Source organism: Carassius auratus, chromosome 20 (genome assembly GCF_003368295.1).
Source record: "Carassius auratus strain Wakin chromosome 20, ASM336829v1, whole genome shotgun sequence".
Taxonomy (NCBI): Eukaryota; Metazoa; Chordata; class Actinopteri; order Cypriniformes; family Cyprinidae; genus Carassius; species Carassius auratus.
The window spans coordinates 28,085,381-28,113,041 of record NC_039262.1 but is presented as its reverse complement, the minus strand read 5'-3'; the positions used below and the strand labels follow the sequence as shown (position 1 = coordinate 28,113,041).

General features: G+C 39.6%; 3 protein-coding genes across 4 annotated transcripts in view; 1 reads left to right on the top strand and 2 right to left on the bottom strand.

The window, feature by feature from the left end:
* On the top strand, positions 1–6,547 carry LOC113037737 (interferon-induced protein 44-like). Its single transcript, XM_026195081.1, has 7 exons — positions 1–185; positions 3,394–3,427; positions 3,512–3,710; positions 4,305–4,451; positions 4,644–4,812; positions 5,015–5,115; positions 5,636–6,547. The coding sequence occupies exons 1-7, from the start codon at positions 164–166 to the stop codon at positions 5,828–5,830; spliced, it is 867 nt and encodes a 288-aa protein (XP_026050866.1). The 5' UTR covers positions 1–163; the 3' UTR covers positions 5,831–6,547.
* An 18,513-nt stretch (positions 6,548–25,060) lies between these two features.
* LOC113037714 (protein yippee-like 5) lies at positions 25,061–27,155 on the bottom strand. 2 transcript variants are annotated; one of them, XM_026195057.1, is made up of 3 exons: positions 27,021–27,155; positions 25,816–25,961; positions 25,061–25,560 (listed from the first exon to the last, which is right to left on the bottom strand). In XM_026195057.1, the coding sequence occupies exons 2-3, from the start codon at positions 25,954–25,956 to the stop codon at positions 25,336–25,338; spliced, it is 366 nt and encodes a 121-aa protein (XP_026050842.1). In that variant the 5' UTR covers positions 25,957–25,961; positions 27,021–27,155; the 3' UTR covers positions 25,061–25,335. The 2 variants fall into 2 exon arrangements, with proteins under 2 accessions (XP_026050842.1, XP_026050843.1); XM_026195058.1 differs by having other exon boundaries at positions 25,816–26,035; positions 27,021–27,116.
* The window catches only part of LOC113037712 (monocarboxylate transporter 10), a 47,948-nt gene continuing 45,847 nt past the window's right edge, over positions 25,561–27,661 (bottom strand). Inside the window, exon 7 of the mRNA XM_026195053.1 lies at positions 25,561–25,578. The gene's annotated coding sequence lies outside the window, so the exon portion shown is untranslated. The remainder of the gene's footprint in view (positions 25,579–27,661) is intronic.

Genomic DNA, 27,661 nt, shown 5'->3' with positions numbered 1-27,661 from the left:
CAGTGTGCCTGCACATCCCTAAGAGAAGACACTAAATAGCAATTCTCTCTGTCTTGTTATTACTCGATATTGTACTAAAGCCATCTTTGTTTTTACTTTACTGTTTACTGTGTTACTTTCAAAATTCATAAGGAGAAAAAAGCTAACTGAGAAGGAGATCACAATGGGAGCATCAGAATCAACAGGTAAGCATAATTTTAGCATGGCTGTATTGTGTTTACATCAGTGCTAACTGTGCTAATCAATAAAATGTTTAATGTTTTGTAACAGCTGTCAAAAATAATCTAAATATTTATTGCTGTGATTCATGATATATTTTAAGGTATATATATTTTTTTTATTTTTTATATATTATATATATATATTTTATATATATATATATATATATATATAATATATATATAATATATATATATATATATATTATATATATATTTTTATATATAATATATATTTATATATATATTATATATATTTTATATATTATATATATATATATATATATATATATATATATTTTTTTTTTTTTTTTTTTTTTTTTTTGCTTAAACAAATGGTCGAGGGAATTTTTTTTCTATTCTTTTTGAAATTTAATATCTCACAAAAGAAATAAAGTAGGAGAAAAAGTATTGTTGGTGATAACCCCCAACATGTGTGCTGTTGATTTTTGACTAATTTCAGTTCTGAGAATCTGCTGTAAATTATTGATGTATTATTTTCCACGATCGAAGCATACAAATCCATGAGAAAGTTTTAGGGTTTTATGTGTTATAACTCAATGACTAATTATCTTTAGATCTAATTGACAGAAGTAATATTGGGCTCATTTTAATGGGGAGAATTTTCTGAAGTTTACACAATCTGTGTAAGTTTCATGAAGGTATGAATGAAAGCACAAAGTGAAACTACAGTTGTTTATGCTGCTTCACATCAATGCCCGTTGGGTTTTTATGTAGCTCTATGGTGAAACATGCATGGATCATAAAAAAACTGCATGCCGTTATTTTCAGAAAAATGAATTATGAATTATTGTCAGCAGTTAATCAGGGGAAGTTAAAAGCAGATCGTAAGTTTATTTATTTCTTGTCTCATTCGCAGTTGTCGTTGCTAGGAAACGCTTGTTTGTTTACTGTTTTGAGATGTGCTGCAAGGGTTGAGCAAAGATACATTAAAATGTGTTTTAAAATAAAATACCAAATACCTTCATTTTAAGTGTATCAAAATAAATGACAAAATACAGCAACCACACATGTATCAAAATAAACTACTGTACTTTTGAATTTGAAACATATGAAAAAAAAACTTTTACAAGGGAGCATGAAATTTCTTGGCAAACCTTCCATCAGTTGGCCCATATGATCTATCCTTCCACCATTACACTGACTCGGTTAAGTAAACAATGTCAAATCAAATATTCACATATCCCTGTGATCTTCCAGGTGAAGGTTAGCTTTAAAGTAACCAGCAGTTTAATGTTTAACAGTATGTCAATCCTAATTTAGTTGGTGTTTGGTAACGAAGGCCCTTCATCAGCAACACTGATTTAATGAAGTCACTCATAAGAAGACTGATGGCACCTGAACAGTTTTCTGACTAATTAATCATTTGAATGTTAATCATAAATGTTATAGTATATTATGTGTTAGGTATTCAATGGTTTGCAAAATCATGATCCTACTAAACAGCTACTTCCATTAGGGTACAATATTCAGCAATCAAACATTTATTTATCGGTGTCGCAAGGATGAAGTCACAGATCCCGACTCTCCATCTCCACAGACACACCTTTAGAGAGAAGTGCATCTTTAGGTATTATGATTATAGTGAAAGAGTTTTGTTTTATATTTGTTTTATTTTAAGTACTAATTTAAAGCTTTCTGTAGATATATTTATCATGTCTGTGAGGCATGTAGCCTATGTGCTGAGTTTCGGTTCATATTTGTGAAGTGCTCCTGTTCAAGACGAGATGACAGAAAGGGCATCATGTTTGTTTTCTTTATTTTATAAAAGCACAACGTATCCACTGAAAAGAAATGCAAGTGATCTCGTTTGCGCCTCCATGTCCTGCAAAGTGTGCTTTAGATTCCACTCTCCGCACAAACTATTGGATACAGCTCACATTTATCTATATTATTGATTTTATTTTAGGCAAGTTGTGATTATTTGAGAAGGCTACATTGATCAAACAGGCTACGGTCTGCTCACTTACACTGACTGCTTGGTCATTACTTTAAAAAACAAAAACCTATATTTAAACGAAATAAAAATGCTCCAAACATTTTTATAAATGAACTTAAAACATATGAAACTGAACTATATTAATGGCTTAAACAGTAGTATAAGCTGTTGGGGGGGGGGGGGGGGGGGGTTCGGTGATAGGTAATTCTGATTCTGACTTTAAAGCATTTAAAATAAAATTTGCATGAGAAATATTGCTAAAATATCAATAGGCCTGAAGAGATGAAGTGTACTTCTCTGCATTCATGTTCTCTTAAACACTCTCCAGTCAGTGCATGCAAAGCAGTCCTGAAGCATAGATCCTCCATGCTCCAGACTTGTATGGTTTTAAATGATGGTTTTGATCGGCAGAAAAGAGGTCTGTAGGCTGGAATCAGTTTCAGAGAGATGTGGTCTGACATGCCAAGATGCAGAGATGCTGCAGCTTTATATGCTCTTAAGATATAGACCTGGTCCAGAATATTATTGTCCCTGGTCGGGAAGGTGATGCACTTAAAAACTTTGGGAAACACAGATTTCAGTTCTACATGATTAAAGTCTCCTGCTTCAATCACAAACGCCCCTGGAGCAGCCCTCCAGTTCAACAGCCTCACCGGGTATGTTGTTGTTAAGCCAAGTCTCTGTGACAATCATTACACAGCTATCCATGCCACTCAACACAATCCTCAGCCATAACTCTTTGTAAGAAAGAGACTAGTAAAGTGCTGTTCTATGTGGGTTGGCATGTAGCTCCCTTCTCCGCCTCTGGTGTCACTTATAGAAGATGTTAGTAGCTTCACAGGTCCACATTGTGTGTGCATAAAGTTGGTATCGTTTCCCATTAAGTACAGCTCTTCCAAATTGAATAACAGTGTTCAATGTCTGAACTGACAAACAAAACAACAAACTGAGAGCACCAAGCCACTGTTTAATCACACGCCGCCATTTGTGGTCTGTACTGTTCTGTAACATGCTTTTATGAACTCTAAGATTGCCCAATTTCTAATGTAAGTCTATAATTTTCACGGAAGAAAAAAAAAACATTTGAAATATTCCTTTGAATTTTGTCAAAACCTTTGATTTTCTGAGCCAATACACAATAGATTTCCCATTTCATATTTAGCTTTTATTTGTCAGTAATCATATAATCATAAATTATTTTCATCTCTATTACAGAATTTGATAAACCATGGAGGGAAACACCCTGGGAGTAAGTGAAACAGATTTCTTCTTTAAAAAAGAAAAATGATAACCTCGTACAAGCAAATGTGTGAAAAAGTCCCTCTTTCAACAGAAACAGAGAACTTTTGCAGAAGAACCTCAGGGAGCTCACGCTGAGCGATTCAAAGGTTAAGTACGTCAGGATCTTGCTAGCTGGACAAGTGGGAGCAGGAAAGTCCAGCTTCATCAACTCAGTCAATAGTGTTTTTCAAGGACAAATCACAACAGAAGCCCTTGCTGATTGTGTGTCTGGTACAAGTTTTACAAAAACAGTGAGTACATGAACCCATATGTTTTCATTTAAAATAAAATAGCTTACTAAATTACATACTGTGAACTACACACTCCACAACAACATTTGAAATGAACCTATTAAGGCAGCACAATTGTATGATACTACTGTCACACTTTAATAAAAATAAAAAAAAGAAAATACAAAGACATGACAACATTACAGCCCAGTGTCACAGACGGGGCTTAGATTAAGCCTGGACTAGGCCTTAGTTAAATCAAGGTATTTAAGCAGCGTTTATAAAAATGCCTTAGAAGAAAACATCACAGGTGTGCACCTTGAGACAGAACAATGGCACTGACATATTTGAAGATATTTTCAGTTGGGTCTAGCCTTAAGCCTCGTCTGTGAAACCGGGTGTACATGTGTTGCATTTTTTTAAATTGATGAACTACTGAAGTGTGCATCTGGATTTATGCCAACAAGTCCCTGTATTACTACACAAGCAAAAGTAGTCCTCCACATGAAACCGCACAGATGGCTTGTTTTATGTGCTGGTTGCTTTTGCATGTGTCCATGTCACAAACATTTGAATGTTGTTCATTTAAAGTCATATTTCTGCATTTTTCTACAGTACAGAACATATTACATGGGAAATGGACAATCACTTCTGCCTTTTGTCTTCAATGACATGATGGGCTTAGAATCTGGAGATTCAGAGGGTGCCGATCCAGAAGACATTGTCAAAGCCCTTAAGGGTCTCTTGAAGGAAGGATACGATGTGAGGAGGAAACATTTTGCTTATTCGTTTACTCAGATTTAAAGTGGCTTTGGGAAATTGTTTACATTTGATTAAAAAAATTCATTGACATCGCAGAATTATAAAGTAGTGCCTTTCCTCTTTTATCCTTGATCTGAGGAGACAAGATTTATGACCTCTTTCCTCTCATCTCGGTTTTTCTCTTACACTTAGTTCAATCCAACTGATTCTGCTAAAAAGAAGGGCTACAGAAGTAAAGCAAGCAAGTCTGAGGATCTGACACACTGCCTGGTCTACGTCATCGCAGCTGACAAGGTATCGATGATGAATGATGAAGTCTTCAAAAAGATTAAATATATTAGACAGAAGGCCAGCGAACTGGGTGAGTGTTACAGCAATACATTTTAATAATCTGATCAAATCTCCACATGATAAATGCATGACTCATTATTAATTTTCATTCATAGATTCATTCAAAGTTTTTGAAACTTTCCTAATGCCGCAAAAATGATGTAGAATGTATGAAGACTTTAAGGAACATAACGCAATAAATAAATATTTACATTTATGTTCGCATTCAACAGAAATTCCTCAGGCAGTCATCATGACGAGGGTGGATGAAGCATGCCCACTAGTCCGAGACGATCTGAGAAAAATCTACACTAGCAAGAAGATAAAACAAAAGGTAATACTATTACTGTTCTCAGATACAGAATGTATTTTACAGTCCTGTTCCTCATGTACATACTATGTACTTATTATAGTAATTACAATAACTATGTAATAACTAGGTACTAACCCTGAACCTACCCCTAAACCTAACCCTAACCCATGTAGTTACCTTGTATTACCAGAACTTTCTTAGATAAATACACCGTAAGTACACTATAACTACATGTAAGTACACGTACTGTAAAATAAAGTGCAACCCAGAATGTGGTCAGTCCTCTGGGACAGTTTCCAGTTTTGTTTAACATTCTAGGGCTTTACAACATAATAATGATAATAATAAATTAATTAAGTGACTTGCTGCAAATTATTAGTATGGCTTGGAAAAAAAAGTTTTCAGTTTTAATAATTGAAGTCACCCTTTCCACTGACACACACAGATCCATTTCTAACATGTCACAAACACAGATAGAGCTTATTCTGCTTCATTTATCACAACCCCCAGAAGTGTTCAGCCTCTGTTCTTCATTCTTCAGATGCAGGAGTGCTGTAATTTAGTCGGTGTCCCTGTGAGCCACATCTTCCCTGTGAAGAACTACCATGAGGAGATCGATACTCAAAATGACATGGATGTGCTGATCCTGAGGGCTCTCACACAGATTGTGCACATAGCAGACGATCTACTGAAGAAGAGAAAAACTGAATCGAAAAAAGGATGTTGTTTCCTATGAGGCTGTTAAAAATTGATTTATGGTGCACCGGGAAATGGTATGTACTCCAATGGTTGAGCTTACAGAGAGGGAGATGTACGTAGTTATGAATTCTTTGTTCTTTGCCACTTCTCATCTGTCACTTGACAATAGAAGCGCCATTAATAATACAATCTCCACCCTGTCTCTTCATTTATGATCCGACAAAATCTTCACTTGATCAGCCTCATACTGGAGGCTGGACACATAGTGTTTCCATAACGATCATTTGCTGTTGCCAACATGGGAGTAAGCTATTTCTGTGTATTAGCAAGACTTCTGAGTGATTAGCTGCTATAGGTACATAAGAAAAGAATAACAGTAATTTAACTGCAGTAAATAGTAGCCTAAATAAAGCAGCTGATTGTGCAGCCAAAATAATTTGCAAAAATATCTTGCTTTTTTGGCCCTTCGTTACACCCTTGCCAACTTTTTTGAGACCTGTAGAAGGCATCACATTTGAAATGAGCTCATTTAGTGGATAAAAGTGTAAAATTCTCCATTTAAACATTTGTTATGTTCTCCATGTACTATTGTGAATAAAATATTGGCTCATGTCATTTGAAAATCTTTTAGTTTCATTTTATTAAAAAAAAAACAAAAACAAAAAACATTTCCGGAATTCGGTTTGTAAATTCGGGGGCAGTCCTAGGGTGAGCAGATATCTGGGGCAGGCATGTGTGCACAACACCTGCACTTTTCTCCTTTATGAGAAAATAAGTAATTATTTTGAGAACGTTTCTCATTATTTCGAAGAAATAAGTAATTATTATGAGAAAATAATACAATATTTCAAGAAAGTTTCTCATTATGACTTAAAACCTCGTAATAATAATAAACTTTCTCAAAATAATTACTTAATCCACACACACAGAAGAAAAGACTTACTGGACACATGCACAACACAAGAGTGACGGCACACTAGCTACATCTGTTGGTCAAATTACAACAAAAATCACACGCATTTTATGAAGATACACATCTATGCTTCAGCATCCCACACCGCTTCTTGCAGAACATGTGAACATGAAAAAAAGCTTAATGTGGCTTAAAGTACAATGAAAAATTCAGGATGCAATTATCGATTATGCATACAGGCAAGCATTAGAGCTCAGAGTTTAAATACACCACCCAAAGTTGCACGTTAAGCATTTTCCTATAGAAAAAATGCTTAACCATTGCTGTTTTGTGTTGCATTCACATTTAGGGCCCACCTTAATGTCTGTATATATGTTAATCCACGTTAAGCATTTTTCACATATTCACATAGAGAAGGGTAGGTGTATGATGAATCGCGGGTCAAAGACCTAAGGGACGTGATCCAGACAAGGCGTCAGCGCTTTCATTAGAGTGATACTTAAGTATCTACTCATTTCCTTCAGGGGTTTAACATCTGCCTTATCTTCCCCTTCCTAGTTCCCCTATAACCATCAGCTCTCCACCTGACTGAGGTTAGGGAGGGACTTTCTGCATTAGTTTCCTATGCTGAACCTATGATGTTTACTGATGCTCTGGACTGGAGGTTTCTTTGCCTCTAGCGCAGGAACCATGCTGTAGCTGTCATACTGGCTGTAGTATGTTTTGTTTATTGTGTTATATTTTGTGTGTTCTTGTATTTGACTTTTGTCCTTGTAAGATGTAGTGGTATGGTTTATGTGATGCTCATATGTTATTATGTAAGTTGGTGTGTTCTGTTTGTTGTAGATGAGGTTTCTCCTTTTTATTTCTCTTTTCTTATTTACATTTTTAAGTGCTGCCTTTCTTGGCCAGGGACCATTTGAAAAAGAGACTATAGTCGGAATATGATTTCCCCTGGTTAAATAAAGGAACAATAATAATAAAATGGTGGGTGAGTATGATCCTTTCTAGATATATATAAGTTCAAGTTCAAACATTTATTTAGCCATTTCAACCTTAAAGTTGATAGGAATTTGTCTTTGTTGCATTATTCATTTTGTATTACAATTAATACAATTAATACAACTTAATACAATACACTGACATAACACATTCCAAATCATACCTCCCAAAACAACCAATACACAGACATGAATAACACATATTGTGTGCACATTAATTATGTCAGCGAGTTCTGAACCAGTCCATAAGTGCTTAGTCCAAAAGACACAATGCAAATATATTTACAAAGCACAGAAGTTGAAATTGGGGTAAGTAAAAGTGACTGGTGGAGTGGAAAACATCCAACTAGTTCATGAACTTAATTTAATATAAGCAGTCAATGCTCTAACCTCAGACCATGTTTAAATAACGTATGGCTTGGGGGTAGGTACTATCTCTGAAATGTGATGTTCTCATGATGATGCTTCTGTACCTCTTCCCTGAGGGCAGTAGAATGAACAAGTAATGTGCTGGGTCATAGGGGTCAGGGATGATGTTTTTCGCTTTCTTAATAATTTTTTAGTCATAGTGCAGGATGGTTATGTGTGTATAATCTTTCACTGAAATTTCTTTGCAGTGGTTTTCCGGGACGTGTGGGTTTCTGTCCTTTCTAAGGTAGGTATTCTGCGAGTACCCCCCTTGGCTGGATTCAGAATCCGGGTGCTCGACCTGCAGTTAGGGTGACCACCTGCTAATAAGCCCAAGGGGGGACAAGGGGTATGTTTCTGAGGGACAATGTGGGACACCCCACAGGCAGACTCACTGATAGTGGTTTACCCATTTCTAGCACATAGCACCTTACATGGTATATTATTAATGCCCTATTCCCCTGAACATGTGTAATTGATGATGTATGCTCATGACAGAATTGACAGATGCACTTCCACTTTCCACTATTTTATTTATTTTTCATTACAATTTATTCACTTTAAATAAATTATAATATAAAATTATAGGATTAAAATGTATTGTAGTAGCTCAACACCACAGGAACAGTTTTAAAAAAGTCTAACATCACAACTCAAGGGACGGGAATTCACTCATTCACTAATCCCTATATAGTGTACGGCAGTTAAGTTCACTATATCAGGAAGGAGTGAACAAATAAATAAGTGAACGGATTCGGACAGTGACGTATAGCCTACACTGCGCGTGAGACTTGGAGCTGTTGCAAAAACATTGCCATGTGTACTTTTATATTACATGTACCTAATTTTAGAAAATAATACTAATAACAATAAAACTCAAAATTACTTTATATTGCAGTTATACATACCTCCTGCGTCAGCTTTGTGGTTTCATCGATGGTATATAATTATAATTTTATTTTTTTTGTAATGCTTTTATGTTCATAATCATTAATTGCTATTAAAATATCGTACTGAGAACAAAAATAAACACACATAAACGTTCATAATTATGCATTTATTACTTTTAGTATCTTGACACTTGCTCAAGCAGCGTTTTGAGCTTAGATAATAAGATGGTTGAGTGCCTCAGGTGACCGTTAATTTTACATCAGAATACACTACCTTTTATTAATGAAAAAATGTAAATTATCCACCAAATTATCATCATTTTTGTAAGTTAACAACGATGCCACCTCAGTAAATTAGTCAAATATTAAACTGGGTTATTGCCTAGATAACATATTTTAATATAAATAATGTAGGAAAACGTTAAAACAGAAATAATAAAGATGTAAACTTCATCTCTCATTCAAACTGTTGAGCACTTTGCACACTTACTAAAATCCCCATACTGTAAGTGGTAAGTGAGGACTCAAGACTCTGCGCACTTTCTGAAATCCTGCATGGTGGTGTGGGTATACGATTCCCCATAGCGACCCCTAGAGGACGCAGTTTGAAGTCCCTTGAAAGGGAGCATTTCGGGTTACTTATGTAACCATGGTACCCTGTGCAGGGAATGAGTCACTGCGTCCTCTAGCTTCCAGACATAAAGCACTGAGTTCTGTTTATGTAAGTGAGGCACATACTATACAGAGCATCACCAGGGCTGGGTCTTCCTCCTCCAGGGGCAGCTCTTGCAAGTTCACCACCTGATCTCTAAAAGGAGCGGTGAGAACTTTGAGCACATAACCAGGCCCGGAGCTTAGGACCGCCACGCCAGGTGGAAGTGCTCTGAGCATCACAACAGAGTGCTCCAATGGGGGTATCCTCGCATACCCTTTGGCCTCCCCGCCATCGAGGGCAGTGAAGGCGGAGGTAGCACCAGAACAGCTTCAGGCAGTTAAAGGTACCTTCAAATGAACTGGTAACTTCCTGATGCACCTCTAGGAAGAAAGAAACCGGAGGGGGGCGCTAGTGATCAGCGTGTGCAGCCCCTAGAATCATCCAATCATCCAGCCTCAAGTGTTGGGGACTGGGTGGAGCACTCTTCTCGAGCACCGATGCTCTCGGCTGCCTGATAAAGCATGGCTGTCAGCTCGCTGGGAAGCCCACACCACACCTCAGATCACCCTGGCCACCAGCCTAAGTAGCACTCTCGATCTCAACATCGAGATGGTCATGTCCCCACATTTAGCATTAAATACTCCTTGCTGTACTAGTCATAATTTGGTTTTGACTAGTCAAAATTCCAATTCCAGATCTATTCTGCAATTTTGACTCATTATAATTAAGATAACTACAATGTGATTATGACTAGTCATTGTATGCATGCAGGGCCAGCCCAGGCTCTGGTGGGGCCCTAGGCGAGATTTTAGATTTTGCACGAACAAGGGGCTAAAGTCACTTGTTCTTCTTCTGAGATTGTTACACATGCCTACAGTGACAAGTACTTATTACCAGACATGGGGACTTGAGACACAATGACTTGAATGACTTCAGTGTTAATCACATCATGTTTTCAGTTTGAATCTAAAATATATACATTATTTTAAAAAATAAAGTTGATTACTCAGCTGGAGCGCAGGCTGAGAATAGCGTTGTCATGACTGGATCACAACATTATCATCAGTCATGTCCTCTCTTACCTTACGCACACCAAACCCACTTAGATCACATATTATGTCATGTCATATGCAGTGTTTGGAATAACAGAGTTTAAAAGAACGGCGTTAGGTAACAACGTTATTTTTTCAGTAACGCGGTAATCTAACTAATTACTTTTCCTTTCGTTACAACGCCGTTAACGTTACTGAACGTTAAATGCGGTGCGTTACTATGCATTTATTTAATAAACTATGCAATCCGAACGCACCCCTGGCTCACACAGCGAGTGAGCAGGTGGGTAAATGACGAGATAAGCGGTTGTGAAAAAAAAAAAGTATAAATTCTCTGACATGTAGCAACTTTTTTTTATTTTATTTTTTTTTCAGTAACGCAAATAGTTACTTTCCCTGGTAACGAGTTACTTTTATTATAGAGTAATTCAGTTACTAACTCAGTTACTTTTTGGAACAAGTAGTGAGGAACTATAACTAATTACTTTTTTAAAGTAACGTTCCCAACACTGGTCATATGACATGTCAGTCAGAGGGGTACTGAGGGTCGTTGCTTTTGGCTTCAAGAATTTTTTGCAAGATGGCAAAAGAAGAACAGCGCTTTGCAAGACATGCAACATACAAATCTCAGCCAGCCAGGTGACAACCTCCAATTTCCTCCGTCATCTGCTTGTCAATTTGTTAATGTTATCTGGTTAGTTGATAGTTAGCTAATGTAATAATAGCTAAAGCAGCCATTAAAGGTTGCATCAGTGAGTTCAAGGCCAAAAAAGGCCCAAACATGATCACATTCATCTAATCTTTCCTATCGATCCGCTAGCAAGCCGTCAAAAAAAACACGTTTTTTGCAGGGGCGGCACTAGGGCTGGGCTAGAGGGGCTTAAGCCCCAAATATTTTGTTACCTTGTCTTTCTCATAGAGCAAAACAATTAATCAGAAAAACAAATGTGAATAAGACTACTGCTGGCACGATTACCTAATCATGAAAAGTGCATATTACAGTTTTATATATATATTATATTGAGCATTGTAGCTAATCTCAGACATGTCTGTTGAACGCACTGGCCAATCAGAGACGTGCAAATAAGTCGCTGTGCTGAAGATGTGTTTTGTGCGAGTTCACCGAGTTCTACACTTTCAGAAACTTGTCATTATTATTAGCAATAAACTTAAGATGCAAATAAGAGATTCATTGCAAAATATTTGATATTCTTGATGCGGGTCAGATGCACTCCATTAGGACTATGCAACGCTCTGTTTGTTGTTAGGAAGATTGAAAGTTCAGCAGTCTAGCTCATCATTGTCAAAATTATTAAAGAAGTGAACGGATGCCTGGTAAAATATAAGTACAAAAACATTTCACATTTTTATTAATTTATTACATTTTGCCTTTTTGAATTTAACATATGCTATAATGTCCTGTATTAATTTAGGGACAATGCATGCATAATTCAAAATAAAATATTATTTGCAAATAGTTAAAATGATTTCACTAATACAATAAGCCTTTCTTTCTTTTTCTTTATTCCCTTAAATCGCTTTTATAATTAATTAATTCCTTTAAATAAAAATAAACAATTTTAGTTTGGGCTAAAGCCCTGAATAATATCCACTGACCTTAGAACCGCCCCTGCTCTGTAGGCAGCCTAGGCTCTGAGATCTGTACACAAAAACAATTGCTACCAACAAGTGTTAACCAACCAAAATAAAGTGTTCCGACCAATAAGATGTGTCGTGCGTTTAGGAGAGTTTCAGTTGCACGGGAGGGAGGAGGGAGTAGCAAGCTAGCTCTCTATTTTGTTTGAACATCAGCGGAAGTGACGTTACCCCGTCATCGCTGATATTACTTTTAATATCAGGCACAAGTAGAGTCGTCCACTAATAAGAATCATTGTAGAAGGGCCAAGTCTGGAGGATTTTGGTGCTAAGCAAGATCATGTTTACGGTACATCCCATTCTTGTTTTTGCTTCTGTTTCACAGATATGGAGAGTATGAAAGGGCAAGAAACACCTGTACTGATGCTACACAGCCTGCAATTTCCCAGTTCCTCCAGTCTCGTCCTCAGGAAGCCTATTCAGCTAATCGTCCAAGAAAGAAAGCCATAACAAATGCCATTCTAGGAGACCTGGTGATAGGATGTAGCATGCCTCTTTCAATCACTGAGAATGGACATTTCTGACACTTCATGTCTGTGGCTGACTCCAAGTACCAGCCTGCCTGTCGTAGGACAATAACTTCAAAGATAGAATCCCTTGTTGCAGAGACTAAAGAGAAAATAAAAGTGCTTCTTGTTAGTGCAGACCATGTATCAGTTAAAGTGGATATTTGGTCAGACAGGAGAACGGATATCAAAAGCTTTTGATTCCATATGTGATGAATATCAATCAATCAATCAATCTCCTTTATTTATATAGTGCTTTAAACAAAATACATTGCGTCAAAGCACTGAACAACATTAATTTGGAAAACAGTGTGTCAATAATGCAAAATTATAGTTAAAGGCAGTTCATCATTGAATTCAGTGATGTCATCTCTGTTCAGTTTAAATAGTGTCTGTGCATTTATTTGCAATCAAGTCAATGATATCGCTGTAGATGAAGTGACCCCAACTAAGCAAGCCAGAGGTGACAGCGGCAAGGAACCGAAACTCCATCGGTGACAGAATGGAGAAAAAAAACCTTGGGAGAAACCAGGCTCAGTTGGGAGTCAGTTCTCCTCTGACCAGATGAAACCAGTACCCGACATTGAGAGCATAGGCCGTAATTTAGATATATTTTTGAGATGGAAAAATGCAGTTTTACAAATGCTAGAAACGTGGCTTTCTAAGGAAAGATTGCGATCAAGTAGCACACCTAGGTTCCTAACTGATGACGAAGAATTGACAGAGCAACCATCAAGTCTTAGACAGTGTTCTAGTTTATTACAAGCAGAGTTTTTAGGCCCTATAATTAACACCTCTGTTTTTTCTGAATTTAGCAGTAAGAAATTACTCCTCATCCAATTTTTTATTTCGACTATGCATTCCATTAGTTTTTCAAATTGGTGTGTTTCACCGGGCTGCGAGGAAATATAGAGCTGAGTATCATCAGCATAACAGTGAAAGCTAACACCATGTTTCCTGATGATATCTCCCAAGGGTAACATATAAAGCGTGAAGAGTAGCGGCCCTAGTACTGAGCCTTGAGGTACTCCATACTGCACTTGTGATCGATATGATACATCTTCATTCACTGCTACGAACTGATGGCGGTCATTTAAGTATGATTTACACCATGCTAATGAACTTCCACTGATGCCAACAAAGTGTTCAAGTCTATGCAAAAGAATGCTGTGGTCAATTGTGTCAAACGCAGCACTAAGATCCAATAAAACAGGAGGTAGGAAGACTGGATATATATACGCTTGTGTGCTATTTAAGATGATTAGCTAAACGAGATGCACCTGTGCCAAATTGGAGGATTATCTGATCGTGCTTCTCCCGAACTTTGTTAATAAAACCACATTTCACGAGTTCACCCTTACATCTAATCTGAAGGCGAATAGTAGGCATATTTTGGCTTGCTGTCCTGGGGGAAGGGTCCGGGCCCGGAGCACAGCCCGAACCCAAATAACTCCCTTAAAAGAAGCTTAAAGCCATAGGACAGCAGCCAGAGAGCTAAATTTAGTTGCCCCCCAAAATATGCGTGTTGGCAAGAAAATGCAGAGCGTCCGGGAAAGCTCGAGCAGTGTTCGACGAGAGCTGCGGCTCACAACGTCTTACCGGCGACCCCTCCGAGCCGCTTATGAGAGGAGCACGATGCCGGATATGAAGAAATGATGCACCGGAAGGGAGAGTCCCTCTTGCGGCTGAGTACGAGGCGCGGTTTGTTGCATCTGATGGAGGGCTCTCACTGCGACTGAAGGGAGCCAGCGGCTGTACCCCATCGGGAGGGAGATCCCTGGCTGCCATCGATTATGCAACATAACTCGGATGGGGGGAGTTCACACTGCGACCGAAGGGAGCCGTGGGTCTGCTGCACCATAAGGGAGAGCCCCGTCAGATGCTAAATAGGCAATGAGATTCGAGCCGCGGTTTGGCGCATCGGATGAAAGGCTCCTAATGCAACCGAAGGGAGCCAGCGGCGGTACCCCATCGGGAGGGAGATCCCTGGCCATCGTTGAGCATGCAACATAACTCAGATGGGGGGTTCACACTGCGACCGAAGGGAGCTGTGGGTCTGCTGCACCGGAAGAGGAGCCCTAGTCCGATGCTGAGAAGGCAAAGAGACACGACTGTTGGAGGGACTCCCGCTGCATCCGAAGGGAGCTGCGGCTCTGCTGAAGGGGGAGTCCCCCATTGCGGGTTTATGTGAGGCACGGTTTTTTGACTCGGAGGGCTGATTGACGCTAACTGGAATACGACTGTTGGAGGGACTCTTGCTGCGTCCGAAGCGAGCTGCGGCTCTGCTGAAGGGGGAGTCCCCCATTGCGGGTTTATGTGAGGCACGGTTTTTTGACTCGGAGGGCTGATTGACGCTAACTGGAATACGACTGTTGGAGGGACTCTTGCTGCGTCCGAAGGGAGCTGCGGCTCTGCTGAACCGGAAAGGCGAGTCCCCCTTGCGATGCGAGGCATGGCTTGATGCGTCTGATGGAGGGCTCTCACTGCGACCGAAGGGAGCCAGCAGCTCTGTTACACCGGGAGGGAGAACCCTGTCTGCCCTTGAGCATGCAACGTAACTCAGACGGGGGGGTTCACCCTGCGACCGAAGGGAGCCGTGGGTCTGCTGCACCGGAAGGGAGAGCCCCATCAGATGCAGAATAGGCAAGAAGATTCGAGGCACGGTTTGATGCATCGGATGGAGGGCTCCTGCTGCGACCAAAGGGAGCCAGCGGCTGTGTTCCCCCGGGAGGGAGATCCCTGTCCGCCATAGAGCATGCAACATAACTCAGGCGGGGGATTCACCCTGCGACCGAAGGGAGCCGTGGGTCTGCTGCACCAGAAGGGAGAGCCCCATCAGATGCAGAATAGGCAAGAAGATTCGAGGCACGGTTTGATGCATCGGATGGAGGGCTCCTGCTGCGACCAAAGGGAGCCAGCGGCTGTGTTCCCCCGGGAGGGAGATCCCTGTCCGCCATAGAGCATGCAACATAACTCAGGTGGGGGATTCACCCTGCGACCGAAGGGAGCCGTGGGTCTGCTGCACCGGTAGGGGAGCCCCGTCCGATGCGGAGTAGGCAAGAAAACGCGACTGATGGAGGGACTCTCGCTGCGTCCGAAGGGAGCTGTGGCTCTGCTGCACCGGGAGGGATAACCCCGTCTGCCACTGAGCGCGCAGCGCAACTCTATGACAGATAAAAGGCTCACACTGCGACCGAAGGGAGCCACTGCCCAGCTGCACCGGAAGGGAGAGCCCTGTCCGATGCTGAAATAGGCAAGGAGATTGTAACGATGGCTGGAGGGCCCTTACTTTGGCAGAAGAAACGATAACTTCTATTATTCAAGTACACAACATGACTTAAGGAGGAATATTTATTTATTATTATTATTATTATTTTTTATTTTTTATTTTTTTTAAATGTCTGATGAACAACAACAGAGGGCATCTATCGGATTATGTGAGAGGCCCCTTTTGAGCTTCTTAAGTTTAGGGCTGAAACGATTCCTCAAGTAACACGATTAAAAAAAATGATGTAGGTAAATTCCTCTGCCTCGAAGCCTCTTTTAATTTATTCTAAATCCCACGTCATGTTCTTTCGCAATGATTTATTGTATTTTATTTTTGGCGGAAGGAGACAAGCGCTGCGTTCGAAAATCACGTAATTGCAAGGAGTCAGCAATGTTTTGATTTGAGGGCGTAAAGAGAACGTCGTGGCATGTGTCCATTCCAAGATAGAGCTGGCATACCACGACTAGGGCCCTACAATTTCCGCGATGCAGAAAACGTGGAGGGAATCGTGGAATCCAGTCATAAAAACAGAATTTACAGTTGAACGTGGAATGGCACAGAACTTGCCAATTATTTATTTTAATTAATTAAATTTTTTTTTTTTTTATGTAAATGTAAATGCTGCATGTTCTGTGTGTCTCTGTTCATGAATGGAGCAGAAGTGCGACTTCCTTTATCACACGCACTGAAGCGTGCGTTACGCTCGTGGTAATATCTGCGTCTGCTGTCTCACTAAATAAGGACATGAACACATGAACAACATCTCCAGAACTGCTCTGACAGTCAGTTCATGAGCATTTGACCATTTGATTTAAGTAAAACTAGCGTCACATATACAGAACTGAAAAGGTACGTCAACCCATCGAAATAAAAGTCCGGTGTCCTGACATTTTATCCTAGCCGTCAGATTTACTGCGCATGCGCACATCAGTATAATTAGGCAAAAACACATTTTATCTAATTACTCGATGGAATTTTTTTGTTTGTTTATTTGTTTTTTGTTTTTTTAGGCTCCTGCGGGAGAGAGAACTGCAGCAGTAGGGAAGGATGGAAAGGGCTCCTGCGGGAGCGGACACTGCTGCGGCAGTGGTGAAATATAGGCAAATCTGGAGCTGGAGGCCACTGAACAGAAAAATGGTTTGTAGCATGAGGGAGCGGAAGAGTTGAGGGCGCGTTTATGAATGGAGGCGGCCTCACGTTTGCTTCAGCTGCTGTAGCTGTGGGTCGTGGGAAGGGGCTGGGGTGTGTGATTTCTTGAAGAACCTGTGTAGCCTGCACTGCTAGCAGAAGTAACAGGATGGAAATACTGGGATGTGCAGGCCCGTGTTGCAAGTAAAAGTAGCTTCATGCTTGCTTAGGCTGATGTAGTTGTTGGCTGATTTGACAATTGCTCAAACCTTGTCTGAATTAATACAATCCTGTTGGAAAAGCATCTTTTCCTCTCGTTTTGTCCTACAGGCCTTTTTAAACGGCCTCAGATAAATGTGGGATGCTGTTTTCCTGTTGTAGTATGGACTGTGGAAATAGAGGCTTTGAAACGATGTTGTTTTATTTATTTATTTTTTTTAAACCATTGTACCAATAGACATGTCTATAGCAGTAACATTAATTGCATTTATGTGATATTCAAATTCAAGCTGTTTCTAAAGATATTTACTTTGCATGCTTTTCATATTACAGTCCTAAAAAGACGATAGAAAATTTACTCACACTTGCTGTTCTGTTGCCAAACACGAGGCAGTTGCGTATTTATTTATTTTTTTTTTGGTGAAAAATAATAAGTAAGTAATCATGCCAGTAAAAAGTGAAATATGTCCCTAAATAATTGATCCTGCCGGAGTAATTGCATGAAATTTATGTCTGTATCATGTCAGTGAGGTTTAAACATGCACAGTAAAGCAAATGTAATGTCTTTAGACATTTCGGTGTGGATGACAACTCTGGAAAAAGCCTTTGCTTCGTGGTTAAAAAGTGGCATCGTCATCAGACAGAGTTAAGTCATAACGTCGTTTGACAAATTTTGGCGTCTTCATAATCGCATTGTATATATAAAGTATATTTAAATTGTTCAGATAAGCAAATCATGAGGTTTTCTTGCATGATTAGCATTTTAATTTGGTCAGACGGTTCATATATTGGTCTATATTATTCATGTTCATAAATCGGGGATTAAACGTGGAATTATGTTTTGGATGCTAAATATGTAAACGAGCATATGTGCACAGTACCTATAACTGCGCTTTACATTTTGCAAGATTGACATGCTAAATGGCTAACTGACCCGGTTTAATCTCATCAAGTTTGTTAAGATAAGATATGTACCAGTTCATGGCGTTTACAAATGACATGTATCTGTTTAATCAACTGAACATGTATACCGGTTTAGTCCTTTCGTTCACGAATGAGAGCTCTCGATCTCTGAGACTCATATGAAACTCGCTCATTGTGGATGACAACTCTGAAAAATTCTTCATGAATGAGTGTAAACGGAGAACGATTCGTTCGCCTTAAAGGTTCATTCGAAAAAACGATTCTTTCACGAACGACATATCACTACAACGCACGGTCTTCGCCGCTAGTGGAGTCAGCATCGAACTGTGCCACGGCCGAAAAAGCGAGAGAAGCTTACTGCGGTGAGAACTGGAGCATGGCTGCGATCCAGCATTTTAAGAGAGCCCAGTCCTGGCGGGACAATCGTGTTGTCGAGTGAGGCGAGCTCAGGGATTTGCACGATCTTTTGGCCACAACGTGTGGCTTGGCGAGAAGAGCAGCTGACGCGATGATGCTTGTTGGTGTTCGGCGGATAGATATCTTCGTCGGAAGGAAGATTGGGCCTGTGATATAAGATGACGGACAGAGCGAACCGAATGCTGACAAACGGTCTATGCCGAAAATACTGTAGTGGGACAGGAGGTAGGAAGACTGGATATATATACGCTTGTGTGCTATTTAAGATGATCAGCTAAACGAGATGCACCTGTGCCAAATTGGATGATTATCTGATCGTGCTTCTCCCGAACTTTGTTAAGAAAACCACATATAGAGAGATACACCCACGATCAGATGATAAGAGCAGATCATTTATAACTCTAAGGAGAACAGTCTCAGTACTATGATACGGTCTAAATCCTGACTGGAAATCCTCACATATACCATTTTTCTCTAAGAAGGAATATAATTGTGAGGATACCACATTTTCTAGTATCTTGGACAGAAAAGGGAGATTCGAGATTGGTCTATAATTAACTAGTTCTTTGGGGTCAAGTTGTGTTTTTTTGTGGAATATGACATCAAACAAAAACTTGACTTTGTTATTTGTGACAATGCTGCAAATATGAAGCGAGCATTTACAGTGTGTTTTCCAAAAGAGCAAGATGGTGAAGTAACTGATGACGACAATCTGGATGATGCAGAGTTGTGGGAAGACCTCTCCAGAGGTGAATGGGAGACTGTGGACCGCGTAATCAACAGAGGAAGTCCTAAACGTCAGCAATGCTTTGCCCATACGCTGCAGTTAACTGTTTGGTGATGGTCTCAAGGATGCACGGATCATGAACAGTACCTTTGCAAAATGCTCCAAACTGAGCTTTCTCCTGCATACATCCAGCACCTTTAAAGATGCATTTGAAGACAAGTTTGGGCAGCAAATTCAACTCTCCACCAAGTCAAGGCAGTGCTCTCATTCAGTCATCAGGAACTGTGCTGTGTTGTTCAGGACACAGGACACAGTGAGCTGGTCTTCTCAATTAGGGAGTGGAATCTGATGAAGGAGCTTTGTGATGTGATAGAGCCATTTGCCAAGGTCACCGATCTCACTCAGGGAGAGAAGATTGTGACGGTCAGCTCTGTCCTCCCCTGTGTATTGTCACTAAACCACCATTTGGAAAAACTCAAACAGCAAGTGCACTTCCTGGGAAGCGTGATCCATAGCCTGCAATGCTCTCTCAAGGAAAGATTCCGTGGGATCTTTGTTAATCTGAAAATGTTATCAGCAGCATCAGGAGAAGAGCTGCCATTTGCTGACCCACTCTACATCAGATCAGCTGTCCTGGACCCAGCTTTCTCCATGACGTGGCTTCAGCATGAGGTGCTTGTCACCGATGACATAAAGAATGACATTGTTGACATGGTGAAAGGTCAGTGATTTTTTTTTAACATGATATAGTTAGGCATGTCACCATTATCAAATTATGGACATTAAATTCACAACAGTTGTATAAATAATATAATACATTTTTAGAGCTGATTTTGCAAGCATATCAAACTGAGCTGTGAAATAATGAATGAGGAAGTTCACTTTCTAACAATCATGGTTTCACATTGCCCTTTAAATTAAATTAACTTTTTTGTCTTTGTATTTATTAGATCTGATTCTACGTGAGGTGCGACCTGACACAACATCCCAGAGTCCTGGATTCCAAGAGGTTGAAAATGAAAGCCAGGAGGAAGAGAGCACTGGTTTATTCTCAGAGTATAGAAAATGCCGCAAGCACGACACAACCACCAACCCAGAGACACAACTAAATAACTGTTTTGGTTTTTGTTGTGGGCAGGCTTGTCTGTCCTTCTGGGATGCACACGGAGGTATCCTCCCTGCACTTTTTCCTGTTGCAATGAGAGCTTTTTCAGTGCCGGCTTCAAGTGCCCCAGTTTAAAGGGTCTTCAGTCATGGTGGGATCATCACGAGGCCCTCAGACAAGACCCTCTCGAATCTTATATTTTGCAAGTGCAAATGGGGTGTTAAAATTAATCATTGCAGCGATGCGGACCAGGACGATTCTGAATCGATGCAGTAATAGACCTTAATCGATTATCGCCTATGACGTAATTTGCATGTAAGTGTGTCAGTCAGGCGAGTTTAAAATGGCAGAAGGAGGCGAAACACAGACGCGAATATTAAAAAATGCACCTACAAATTTTAAATCCGAGATCTGAGCACATTTTGGTTTTTATGAACGAATTGGTAGGCACGACGAGCTGGACAAAACACATGCAGTGTGTAAAACCTGTCACGTTGAAATAAAAAATGTTGGGAATACGACTAACTTAAGAAATCATGTTAGATGTTTTCACCCTGAGATGCTGACGGCTGCTGGTCCCAAGGCCGACCCAGCTCCGCCAACAACAGTTCATTATCAACAGTATCAACTCTATTGGATACTCAGCTTGGAAAAAGGGAAGAAAATAACCATATCTGTGGCAGCTTTCATAGCGAAGGATCTACGGCCTTAATCTGTTGTGGAAAAGACCAGGTTTCATCACCTTAAAGACGCTAGAGCCACGATATAAGCTCCCAGCACGCAGCCACTTTACGGAAAAGGTAATACCTGAACTCTACCATGAAACCAAAGCCCAGGTAATGGCGTCAATGACCCAAGCTAATCAGGTAGCAATAACGTGTGATTCTTGGACTTCGGTGAGCACAGAGTCATATGTAACAATAACGGCACATTATGTTAGTGAGGACTGGCAGATTTTGTCACATGTGCTGCAAACGAGAGCCGTTTATGAGTCTCACACGGGTGCTCATCTGGCAGAGCTATTGTCTCATGTCGTGGAGGAATGGCAGCTATCAGATAAAGATGTAGTGCTTGTGACAGACAATGCGTCGAACATGAGCGTTGCTGCTCAAGTCTGAAAATTCCCTCATGTAAAATGCTTCGTGCATACACTGAGTCTCGCATCCCAGCGGGCGCTTGTAGTGGCAACGCTCTCCAGGCTTCTGGGCAGAGTCCGACGAATATCAACATTTTTCCATTGCAGTACCACAGCGGGCCACTGTCTGAAAGTGAAACAGCAGTGTCTAGGCCTGAATAACCATAAGCTGATAACTGACGTTTCACCAAGATGGAACAGCGCCAACGACATGGTTGAGAGGTTCTTGGAACAACAACCGGTAATTTGTGCCACCTTGCTGTCTCCAGAGGTCAGAAGAGGAGGGTCAGACCTGTGCACTCTCACTGAAACAGATGAAAGATGCAACAACACTGATGTCAGAAGAGCACAATCCAACAGCGTCTCTCAATGCTCCTCTAATTGCACAACTCCTCCAGAATATGTCAGACACCATCGAAGACTCACCCATGATCCACGAGATAAAGAATGCAGATAAAGAACGTTGGAGGTAATTCCATAATTTTTATTGTAAAAAATGAATACATTTTAATAATATTATTGGTGGCTATAAAGGTGAATTTTTGTACACAGTCTGCTAGTTTAATGCTATCTGCTGTTCAAACACCGATTCAGTGTACAGTTATGAGGATAAATGTGGATGAAGTGTCTGGGGCGCTGCTAGTGTGTTTGCTGGGACAGTCTTTCACTGACATTGAAGGTACAGTACAACCCAAAACACCCTATGTCAGGGCTGAGGAGGAAATGGAGAAATACTGTAAAGCCCCACTCTTACCTTTGACTGAAGACCCTTTGAGCGGGTGGCATGCCCATGAGGTCACATTCCCCCTCTCGGCTCTCAAAGCGATACTTGTGTATCCCAAGCACAAGCGTGTCTGCAGAACAGGTTTTCTCCACGGCAGGAGATGTGGTCACTGCTAAAAGAAGCACTCTTAAACCAGAGCATGTGGATCAATTAGTTTTCTTACTGAAAAACCTACAAATTGCCAAATGCTAAGCAGTGACTGTGATGACTCATGTTGGTGTAATGGCTATAGAAAGTATTGTTCATATGTAGAATTACACAAAAAATGTTCAAACGTGTACCTGATATGCCTGTCTGTGTGTGTGTACCTTCTAAATTTCTGACAGCAATGTTAATTTCTGTCCGATGTGAACTCTAAGCACATGCTAATTGCATTGCATTCTACATTCATGTTACAGAAACGAAAGAGGGTGAATTCACACAGACTAAAAATAATATTGTGTCTTATGAGATTAAAGGAAAAGTTGAGCCGTCATCTGATGTCCGACTGGTCATTTCATAAAAAAGTACAATGCAGACTACACTGGTTACATTAGCATATTCAAGAAGTACCCTGTGCTCAGAGCTGTTATTTTATATTCGTTATTGGCTTTTATTTTGTATGTTAGAGCACTGCAGTGTTTACTAGTATTTATTAGTTCTGAATACTCTGTTGTCTGTTGTGTGCAGACTTAAATTTAGTTTAATGTTTGCTACATTCAGGAAGTGCCCAGTACTGTTATTTTATATTTATTTGACTTTATGTTGTATATTAGAGCTGTGCAGAAAATTTTTGTTTTGAAGACTGTACTATTTATTTTGGGTTATAAATTAACTTAATTTTTATACATTTGTTAACATTTAAATAATTTTTGAAGTAGTACACTGCACTTTATATGCATTCAGTACTTGACCGTTTCATGTGCCTTTAGTATTTATTTTCTAGTGTTCACTTACTTGTAGTGTTCATTTACTAGTGTATTTACTCTGTTCAGACTTACATTTTATTTGAAGCAGATAAAATAAAAAGGGAATTCATATATCTGACTGCTTGTAGACTACTTACTGATGAAAATGTAGCCATGTGCAGGATTATTGAAAACCGAGGTTGCAAGGAATGCATCGTGAAAACGAATTGAATCGAATCGCTGACATGAAATGAAATCAGTGCAAATTCACACCCCTATGTACAATACCTAGTAAAAGAGGTAAAGACTTATGGATATGCTTGACTTGGACTTGACTTGACCTACTACAGGACTTGACTTGCCCAAGAAAAAATACTTGGGACTTACCTGAGACTTGCACATGTGTGACTTGGTCCCATCTCTGCTTATTACAACAAAGAGAAATGAGCAACATTAAATGCCTAAAATACTCTAAATGGCTACATTTTGTAATTTATTTGTAGATGTTAGACAGCTAGTTAGTCTAATTAGCATAAGCATACCTTGCATTTAAATTTTGTGTATAGAGTGGAAAATTATATACTTTTTAGCATTTTAAGAATGCTAGATTATAGACATTTAGATACTTTTGGTGAATTAAAAGCAAGCACTAATGTAACTGAAATTAAAACAGCATTACAGAAGCTTAAATATATTGCAAAAAAAAAAAAAAAAAACCTGATAAAATAAGGTCAAATTAAATAAGCAGTTAACTCGAGGAAAAAGGTTCCACGGTGTCAGTGTTGGCAGTTAAGATCTTCTAAAAAGGCTAATTCAAAATACTACATAAACCTCACGGGCTAACTCACAGCCGTTTATATAATGATATGTTTTCTGCTCCTCTTCTGTGTCGCTTCCTGCCTTGTGCCCGATAATTTTCTTTTTTCACTCATTTAGAAATTATACTTTAAGAGCGCATAAATAAAAACTATTTAAACTGTTTGTGCCATGCATAATTAATAACATGTTGTCAAATCTTTGTTCTTTTCATTGATGTCAATTTTATTTTATTCTAACAGTAATTATGTGAACTGTCAAATTATTTTGCTAAATATACAGTATGGGTGTCACAATGGTCATAAGGGGGCGCACTTCCGAGAGAAAAAAAACAAGAACTTCCTGTAGTGAAAAGAGTGAAAATCACTTGTTTTGTCATTTGAATATTCTAATCTTAGCATAGTCACGCCACTCACACCTGATCGACTTCTGAAATTTATTTATTCCTCAAAGTCACAAACCACATTTTACAAATAATATAAAAAACATAATATTTTGATCAATTTATATGAATAAAGATGGAAAATGAAATTTCCTAGCTGTTTGCTCACTGACCGAACTGAAAAGAAGTGTTTAGTTTAACTCCGAAGTAAACTGTGATATTTACTTCATTCCTCATCTTGAAGTGTTTATATTGTTGAATAAACTGGATCAGACTCAACAACAAAAGAGTCTCTGAGAGAGAATAAAACATCCCGCTGAACTTCAGCTTTAAATGATGTTTTGTGTATGTTTAATGCATAATTCGCACAAAGACATAAAAGAATGAAGTGTGATTTATAGTTTGAAAGCATGTATTTTATTTAACACTACTAAAAGCATTAAGATAAATCTAACTTTTATTGAGATCAAATAATTTCAAAGAATACATTAACTGAAGAAGAAAAGGAAATCTTCTTTACTAAAGACTTTAAGCATCAAGTGAAGTGCAAAACCTTCGAGGAGCATTCAGATGTCTTCCTGCATCAGATCCAGGATTTAAAGTTTGTATGTTTTCCTTCAGAAGTGTGTGGTAGAGTGTAACAGGCCTGCGCTGGCTCTGGTCTGAGGCTCAGGAGGCGTCTGACGGGACGTGCTCCTCGAAGCCCTCTCTCTCACGCACCAGCGCTCGCTCCAGGATCACACGGCCCTCCTTGTAGCGCTGGCTGTCCTCGCTGGCGAACTCGTAGACCCAGCCCAGCTTGCTGCTGCAGCTCTTACAGCTGACGTCTCGCACCATGTGTCTGCCGGTCAGCATCACGCGGTCCTGCACCTCGCTGTACTGCAGGTTCACCACCTCACACACACACACACACACACACTGCTGAAAGACTGATCGCACACTCTCTGAACGACAGACACTTCACTGTTAACAGTATTTTTTGAGAGTTGTTAGCGACAATCTAATAAAAAACTTTAAATAATATATTTCTCAGTACACTCAAAGCTTGGTATTAATCTCATAAATGGCTATGTGTGATTACACAGCCAGGAAAGGCAAGACACAGATCCCGTGAGATACTGACTGTGTCCCAGTGTTAGTGACAGTCACCTTGTTGAAGAGGAAGGCTCGTCCGGTGGCGCCGCTGAAGCGTGTGGAGATCAGCTCGGAGCGGTTGGTCAGGATCGAGTCACAGTTAGCGCAGGAGAACAGACGCGTCCCTCCCACGTGATCCAGGAAGATCCGGCCCATGGCAGCTGTGAGACACCAGAACACCTCACTTCATGACCATTATGAGTTCTAGATCATACTCCATGATAATCAGAGCAGCCTACAGAATCAAATCACACTTCAATGACATTCTCACCGACGATGGCTTCATTACTGTAGCTGGTGCTTGTGGTTAGATATTTGATCATAAAAACATGGTGTCAGCATGAATGTGTGGGCGGGGTTTAATCATGTGACTCCACCCACAATCACTCCTGCGCAGAATCCACATGACGTCTTTAGAGCAAGATTTAGTTACTAGTGACAGTAATCATATTACTTTTAGCAGTAACTAGTAGTGTACCTAAGATTTCAATGATAATAAAACAGCTAGATAATTTGATGCCTCGACTCCGACTGATTTGAGACCCAACAATCCAATCATTCCTTCATCATCATTTATTTTCATAATTTTCACGACTCACAAGTCACCAGAGCATCAGGGGAGCCTGGAATATGGGAAAGCTTACATTCAGCAGATAACTGTTATTTAGTAAATATTAGTATTAGTAATATAAGTAAATATCAACATCACATTGTCTTTGTGAGAAGGGTGTATGATCTGAACAGTGATGTGTAAGTTGTGGATTACATTCCTCTGGTATTACACGGCTGATCCTGATATAAATTATATTACTAGATTTAAAAAAATAAATTTTCTTATAAACTTGTGATTTCTTTTGATAAAATTAAAATATAACCTATTTTATCATGAAATATAATCGTATATGTGTAACAGAGAAATTATAGCTGCAGTTAGCTTCAAGCTACACAATTAAAGAGAATAATACAACACTTTCACTTAAAAGTGACCATCAATCCCCGCTGAGTGTTTCTAATCACTTCTGTCTGCGGCTGAACAGTAGTGACCGTGATCTCTGTGTGAATCACTAGTTTCACAGAATAACTAGTGCGTGGAGCGCTTCAAAACAATACTTTTGCGAAAAACAATTGGTTCATTTGATTCGAAGCAGACTTCATCTGATTTAACACAGTCCTTTAGCACAGAGAAGCAAACGAGCAGCCTGATAAGAGTTCGATCTCACCGTTTCTGTTGCTTCAAACCGGTCAGATGAAGCAGAAAGCTGTCTGTCAGTCTCAACAGAAGAAGACGGCTGTTTGTCAACATCCGGGATTCTGTGCTGCGCATGCGCACGTCACACGTGCACTGATGACGCACGGCGTTAACGTGGATCGATTTACACGTACAGGATATGAATAGTAGATATTATAATGATCACATTATAGTTTTTAATGTCAGGAATGCATTTTTACCGATAACAATGATAATCACGCAAAAATCTAATTACTGATATTAAAACTGAATTTTGAATAGTAAAAATGTTACATAGGCTATTGTAATTGCATATAATTTGCATACTATTTATTAAAAGAAAGTCTATGTTATTATAACTATATTCTAGCTTGGGTTTTATGTGACCGCATCAGTTTATGGTCCTATGCAATTATATTATGATTAAATAATATAGAGTAATGAATAATACAAATAATAATAAAAAATAATAATAACGATCGTGCCTCATTTTTTTTCTGGTCGCTGGTCTTAACCTTTTACAGTCATGGTCATAACAAGTTATCGCATGTTTTATAAAAAGTTTATTAGTGATAGTCTATGTATTCTCTTCACTGCTGAGACTCGCTGCAGCAGGACAGGGCTGGTGTAAAT